The sequence below is a fragment of the Quercus robur genome, chromosome 6 (genome assembly GCF_932294415.1).
Source record: "Quercus robur chromosome 6, dhQueRobu3.1, whole genome shotgun sequence".
Taxonomy (NCBI): Eukaryota; Viridiplantae; Streptophyta; class Magnoliopsida; order Fagales; family Fagaceae; genus Quercus; species Quercus robur.
Window position 1 is genome coordinate 9,461,175 of NC_065539.1, and position 7,569 is coordinate 9,468,743.

Consider the following 7,569-nt stretch of genomic DNA (forward strand, 5'->3'; position numbering starts at 1 on the left):
TTTTTTTTTATAAACTTTTTACTTGAATAAAATAAATAATTTTTAGTTAGAAGAATATTGAACATACGATGATATAATTTATATGAATTTTTATTTTATTTGTGAATGATGAGAAACCAACTACAATATTTAGCTTTGCAACCATGAATATTTTCAAAACTAGAATTCGCAACAAAATATAAGATGATTTCCTAACAAACTCTTTGATAATGTAAATTAAAAGAAAATTTGTATTAAAAATTATTAAAGGGATTTTTTTATTAAAAAAAAAAAAAAAACTTGAGATCCATTTTAATAGGTGATGATTAAGTTAAAATTTTAATAAAGGAATACTTTTCATATTTTCTTTTGTTTACATTACATTGTACTACATAAATACTAATTTAGATTTTCATATAATAAGTTTGGATCTTATTATATATTTTATTCTTGAATGGTGAAAATTTTTGGTTACATACTTTGATCACAAGATGAAATCCTGTTCAGTCCCAACTCACACAAGTAACAATTATTCCAAAATCTTTGGACAATCACATCGTTTCACAATAGTTCCAATGCCTATGCACTCTGCAGTCTGCACTACTTTTTTTGTTGGGTAGAAATAATTTACGAAAATACAATGAACTTCTAATAGATTTAAGTCCAAAGAGAGGCCAGAGGCCCTAAGATACAACAAAAAGATCATCTCTATCTTCATCAAAGAGCAGAACAAGAGGAACATAAAAACCACAAAATAAATAAGCTCCCAAAATGACAATTACATCACAACACTAACCGTTTAACTGAGGCCTCTAAAAACGAAAACTTTGAGCACAACTTTATCACTCTTAATTAGCTCGAAGACACATACATCTCCTATTTGCAGACCATTATCTCTTGCAAATGCAAACCAACCAGCAGACAACTGACTTGATAACAAATGTGGATAAATCAACAACTTCACCGGCCATGATTTATCCCCAACTTGAAGCATCACTTTCTGTTTGTGTAATATTACCTCTTTTGATAAAAGCTAAATGGTATTTTCTGTACAAAAAAGATAGTCAATAGTTAATGACAGAACAAGAAATTTTTCTTAAGGGGGCAGCTAAATGTATCTTTTTATTCCTATATTGCTAACTCTCTCAATGCAGATGCAAATGAGTTTGTTTTGGGAAAAAGAACTTCTAATAAAGAAATTAACTTATGTGTTTTTCTAAACCTATACCAAAATCAATGGTTATATATGGAAAAATAGTTAATATTAAAAGAAGAAGAAAAAAAAGGGAGAGACAACCATACATCAAAGAATATTTATACTGTTTTTTAATAATAAATAATTTTAAAAAAAAATATGAAGGGGCCATTAGCCCATTACCAAAAATCTACTCAAATTTTTTTTTCTTTATATAAATAAATTAACACTAAAATAGAGGGGGAGGGCTTTTTTTAGAAAAGCCGGGGGCACTTTTGTGTGTATAGCAGTCGAGAGACAATGTGTGTATATAATTCAATTGGTGCAAAAAGTGGGGATTCAAACATTGGTTCACGTAAAGGAGACGCAATGCAACAAAGCTACAAAACTCTTGACTGTGAGACAAAGTATTATTCATTGAACAATAGTAATTTTCTTTTTCCTGATTGATTAATGATCTATATATTGAAAGAGGATTAGTAGATGGGCATCATAACATATATGGTTGACGTTGCATTTCCAATTCTTATGTTTTATAAATTATGATTTTGGAATTTACTGTGTTAGGTTCTAAAGATTTATGACTAAATGGTTAGAATCATATTTTGTATGTGTTGGCAAACTGAGAAAAAAACATGTCTAGTCTATGTGTTAGACAATGCTCAAAGGTGTATGTTTCAAGCTTCAAGTTCGAGTTGACTGCAGAAAAGAGGAGTTAGAATCTGCCAAGCTCAATCGATCGAGAATTAGGCCTGATCAATCGAGAATCACAGAAAAAGAAATTTTGCAGATTTTTAAATCAGGCCCAAACCCGCGAAATCGTTTAGGGTTTCAATTTAACTTGTCCACATATAGAAGGGAAACTCTAGCTACATTTTTTAGAATTTTGGGAAGCCGTATGTGTTACTCTTTGTGAGATCTAAGAGATTTTGTACCTTCTAACTACACAAGCGTCTACCAGAGCAAGATAGAACCTAGTTGCTACTACAAAGATCAACAACTGAGAGTGATCTAAAACTTTTGAGTGGGATCTCAAAGTCACAAGCGTGGGTGCTTGTGTTGCAGTAAATCCAAGGAGAGAAGGAGTCCGTGGATTCGGAACTTGCACGTGGTCGTGTTAGTAAGTTACTATTTAAGGTAGCAATAGATTTAGGGTTAAATTTGACTGTAAAAATTTCAATTCTCTTATAGTGGATTTGCTTTACCTTGAAGATTGCTAGGTCAAATCTTCGTCAGGTTTTTATCTTGAAATGGTTCGTTTCATCGGTTTTCCTAAATCATCATATCGTAGTGTTATTTATTTTTCTGCTACTGTGCATGATATGATTTATTACTGTTTAACCTAGATTTGAATAATATTGATGGCTCTACTCAAGCAAGAAAACTCTATCAACCTGTAGCTTTTAATCTGATGGGTGTTCTCCTGCGCTAAAGGGAGTTGATATTCTTTTTGAGCATAATATAGAAGTGTTTCATGCGAATTAGTATAAGAATATGTTGTTCATAACCTTACCAATGCACGCTCCATAAAACTTGACCCTATAATGACTTCAAAGAAGGGATTCTCTGAGGTGAATTTGTGGGGAGCTTCAACAACTCTTAAGAGCCCTTGAAGATGAAGGCTTTTGAGTAACATGCTTACTGATGCTCTCCTTGTGTATCCACTGTTTGAACTTGCCTGTGTTAGATCAACTAAAACAATGAGTATTTTCTGTTCATTATTGCTCGTATGATCAATTGTAAATTTAAATTTTGAGTTTGTCTTGGACTCAATTAGATTGGCTCAAATACATATGCATTTAAGCTAAGTGGGCTATTGAATTAATAATTGAAAAGATTTCTTACTTGGATCCCGGTGCCTATTTGCATCTTCAGCGTCTCGGAAAATGACAACTTTCAGTGAAATTTCAATGCCCTTTATAAACTCAAATACACAAACATCACCTACTTCCAAGTTATTATCTCGGACAAATGCCTTCCAACCACTACAAAGTTCTGCTTTTTGTCTTCCATAGGCTTCTCTAAAATTGTATTTGACAGACCAAATTTTACTTCCTGAAGCTTGAAGGATGACATCTTCATGCTTCTCACTGAAATGTTTCTTTGCAAAGTCGAGAGGTATAACCTAAAGAGGGGTAGGAGGAGAGAATGATAATTAATGCATATTTCTTTCAAATTGAAGATTACTAAACTTGTGATTCTCCAGCATGCCTTGAATTGAAAGCTTACCAAGTTGTTGTTGCCATAAATGTATGATGGTTGCAGGACAATCATAAAATACGGATTTTCTGATTTGAAAGCACAAGCTCTCTTAAGTGCTCTAGCTTTTTCAATGTAAGTCAGTCCTTGCGTCTCCCTAAAACCATGAGATTCAGGGCACCTAGGAGAATCAGGCATGCCTCTACCTTCTTCTTTAGCAGAAAAATTAAGCCCCCCTGTCCGAGATCAACATTCAAGAAGAACGTAAATAACCTGACCCAAGCTTAGTAATTTGACCTGAATAACAAATAACATAAGCAGAAATGAGTCCTAATGTATACCTTCAAACCTTCGCATGGAACTAGGTGAGTTTAAGTTTCTCTTTAACTTATTGATCTTCCTGTCAATAGATTGTGTTCCTTGAGGTTCAGTTCTGAAATTTCCTTGAGAATGTTGAAGGTGTTTGGTTGTGGATTTGTAACCGGAGCTAGACATGCCAATTTCATGGTTGCTAGGATACTCAAATTCATATTTAAGAGTTCTCTTGGGTTCAACTTGATTAACTCCATTGTCAAGAGCTGATCACACAACATAAAAGAAATTGAATATATGAAGTCATGCAAATTAATGGAGAACTAATTTGAAAAAATCAGCAGATTCCTCACCTGGCACTGGCAGTGGGAGGCAATGTTCTTCACTGACACGGAAAATGACCACTTTGAAAGACATTTTAGTGCCCTCGGACAGTCCAAAAACACAAACATCACCTACTTCCAGATTATTGTCTTTTGCAAATGTTTTCCAACCACATTTGAAGAAACTTTTTGGTTTTGTAGCAAACATTTGGCAAGTATACTTAACAGGCCATTTTCTCCCATCAGAAATGCAAAGGATGGCATCCCCATGCTTCTTATTCAAATATCTACTCGCAAAGTCGATTGGTATACTCTAGGGGAAAAAGTTAATGAAGAAGAAGATGAAAAAGATTATAAGGAATACTACTTTTCCCATCAAGACAGAAACTGAAAAGTAGCTCTGAAAGAATGCATTGCTGCCAAATTTCCTCTCTTTAATGTATCTTGTCATGCAAAGTGAACTTTGTAGAAGTTGTGATGATCAAGTAGCTATTAAATTGTCCTAAAAAAGAAGTAGCTGTTAAATTGGAAGCTTACCAAGCACAATTTAGGATGCAAGTACGATGGTTGCATGACAACCATGAAATATGGATCTTTAGGTTTGAAGGCACTTGCTCTCTGAAGAGCCCTAGCTATTTTGCTGTTGTTCAGTGGCTGGATCCTTCTAACAACCTTAGAATTCGAGCATTGCTCAGTGGTAGAAATGCCTTTAAGACCTTTTGCTGAAAAATTAAGTTAAACATGATTATGAGAACAATATAAACAAGGCTCTTTGGCCCATAACTGATTATGAGGCATTTGCATGGTAGAAGTGCTAGCAATTTTACCGGTTGGATTAGTTTTCATCTTCTTGTGAGGTCGAAGACATGGTAGTGGTGATTTATCCCTTCTTTTTGGGCATGGTGGAAACCAACCTAGGATTTCAATGGCACTATCACTCTCAATTTCTTCCATCTTAGGACCTTGAAATTCTTCATTAAGCTTGCCCTCCTCACCATGAGAGCTATTAAGAGAATATTCTATTTCTGTTGCACTTGCATCAAATATGAGTACATGGAAGTGGGAATTTCCTTCATATCTGAAGACTAGTAAGTGTCCTTGCTTCACAGAATAATACTTGGCAAATTCTTGCCAACCCTTTTTTAACCAAACCTCACCATCATGTTCTGTCATTTCTACTTTCCATTCTGCACCACTCGGGAGCTTAAGAAATGCCAAGTTTGACATTCCTTGTCCATATTTCCTTGAAAACTTTGTAGGGATCCTCTGTAAAGATTGAATCTTTGATTAACTTTGCACATAAAATCTAGCAGGCTAGTATTAAATGCACACAACCTGTTATAACTTTTTTTTTTTGAAAGTCTTTCTAAAAATCCCTGTTATCACTTAACAAAAAAAACACTGCTTCTGTTTCTTAATAGGTTGCTTGAGAGAACCATCAGCAGGAGAATGGAATGAGAAGGAAATGGCCACATCCAGTCACCATTACCATATTTGGAACTTTAAATTGGAGTTAGGGGGAATGGTTCTTTCAGTCTTTCCATTACACTAATCAAAATATTTCCCGCATTTTACCTTTATTCGATTAAAATGCAAATAAATACTTCCCCCTCCCCCCTACCCCCCCAAAAAAAAAAACTTCATTCCTTTCTACTATCATACAGTTATACTCCATTTTATATTTAAGGGCGAAAGGCCAATAGATATGCCATGCCATCACCTCCAAAAAGGTGCACTAATTTTGTTCTTAGGAGTTAGGAGAAGGAAATAGGCAGCCACTGTTATCCTATTTTGAAGTTCAAAATTGGCATCAGGGTGTTCAAATGTATATTTTATTTTCACCTTATCTTTATTCCTTTATTCTTTCTTTTACCACTTAAGTCCCTCTCTCTTTTTTTCTCCAAAAAAAAAATCCCCCTCTCTTTAACTTTTATTTAAATAATGTTTTTTGTGTTTATCATCTAGGCTCTAGCAGCAATCACAATAGAGGTTGTAAAATCACTCAAAAGCTATTTTAGCACCTCAAATCATAAAAATTGTGTCATATCAAAAATGTTATATCTAAAATAATTTAACATTCAGCTATAAGTAACAACTCTTTTTTTTTAAATGATTTTTATTGTCTCCTTCCTCCCAACCTCTAGCTCTTTTTCTTTTTTTTAAATGATTTTTATTAATGCGTTGGGTTGTTTATATTATTTTTATTTTAATGGGTTGTATATAAAAATAGTTGAGTTGTTTATATTATTTTTATTTTAATAGATTGTATGTAAAAATAAAAAATTTGATGTATAATATATTATAAAGTGTTAAAAGTTAAATTTAATCTAAATACTCTAAAGTTCTTCGCACTTTATAATTTATATTAAAAAATTTGACTTTAACCATCATTGATGCAGTTGAGTGCTAAAATAGCACTTTCGCACTCTGGGTGAACAAAAAAATGAAGCATTAATTAGTTATATTAAAAAAAAATTAAAAGTGGTGGAGTTTGAGAAGAAGCAGCAGAAGCTGAGGAGGAGATCGGCGAAAATGGTGGCGACAACGGCACTGTGTTGACGACAGCAGCAACCCGAGCAAGAGCAAGTTAGTAAGTTATTGAGAGATTATTAGATCTGAAACCCAATAAATTTTTTTTTTGGGTCCGGTATGAATTTTCTGGCCTAAATCCCATGCATTTCCTGGTATGGCCGGAATGACCCGGTACAAAATCAAAAAAAAAAAAAAAAAAATCCATTTGGCTTGTGTTTGACCCGATTAATTTTACAAAGTATATATAAAAGCATCAAGTTATTAAATCACAAACACAGAGTTACAGAGATGGATATGCTTACAAGCTTCCCATCTAGCAGAGAATGGTTGAGAATTATCTTGAAGAAGTGTGGAGAATTTGACATAACTGCTGAACTGTCAGTGTCACTACCGCTTGAGCCACGAGAACTTCAGAAAGTCACGTATAGTCTTTAGTAAATACGAGTAGTTGCTTGTGTTGAGGTTGGGTGGTGGTTGTGCTCTATAAATATGCAATTTATCATACATTCATAGTTCTCTCTGATTGTTGATTCAGATGGTGAACCGCAAGTACTGTAATGAATGAGCTACCACTTTTTCTTTTTTTCTTTTTTCATTTATAACAAGGTATACAGACCTTTAAGTATATGATTATTTCCTTAAGTACACGCATGGATTTCATATGACTTGAACCACAGTAGATACCACTTACCAGTCCAAATGGATGTACTTGATACTTTTCAGAAGGCATATTTATTGCTCTGGTGCAGCGTAGCAAACTTCAACTAACCCCAACTTCTTTGTTTGGATGAATTAATATCGATATATAATGATTTACTCAACCACAGAGAAAGTACAAAAAAATAACCATAACCAAAAATGTTATGCCTAGCTGCAATAAAAATAAATAAGATATTTTATCCAAATGGTGTCGGTGCCTTTAACAGGCATTTAATCGACCAAACCTTATTCCTACAATCATTTGTTCCATTTGAGGTCCAATAAATAAAGGACGAATTGGGCTGGGCCTAAGACAGTTAAATGAGCCCA

At 33.8% G+C, this 7,569-nt stretch overlaps 1 protein-coding gene across 1 annotated transcript; it reads right to left on the reverse strand.

Annotated features, from left to right (window-relative positions):
- Nucleotides 1-571: 571 nt before the first annotated feature.
- On the reverse strand, nt 572-7,211 carry LOC126732648 (B3 domain-containing transcription factor VRN1-like). Its single transcript, XM_050435617.1, has 9 exons — nt 6,843-7,211; nt 4,836-5,274; nt 4,546-4,730; nt 4,039-4,321; nt 3,715-3,951; nt 3,404-3,609; nt 3,020-3,299; nt 2,688-2,852; nt 572-1,026 (listed from the first exon to the last, which is right to left on the reverse strand). Exons 1-8 carry the CDS (start codon nt 6,903-6,905, stop codon nt 2,764-2,766), a joined length of 1,782 nt encoding a protein of 593 aa, XP_050291574.1. The 5' UTR covers nt 6,906-7,211; the 3' UTR covers nt 572-1,026; nt 2,688-2,763.
- Between the last annotated feature and the right edge of the window lie 358 nt (nt 7,212-7,569).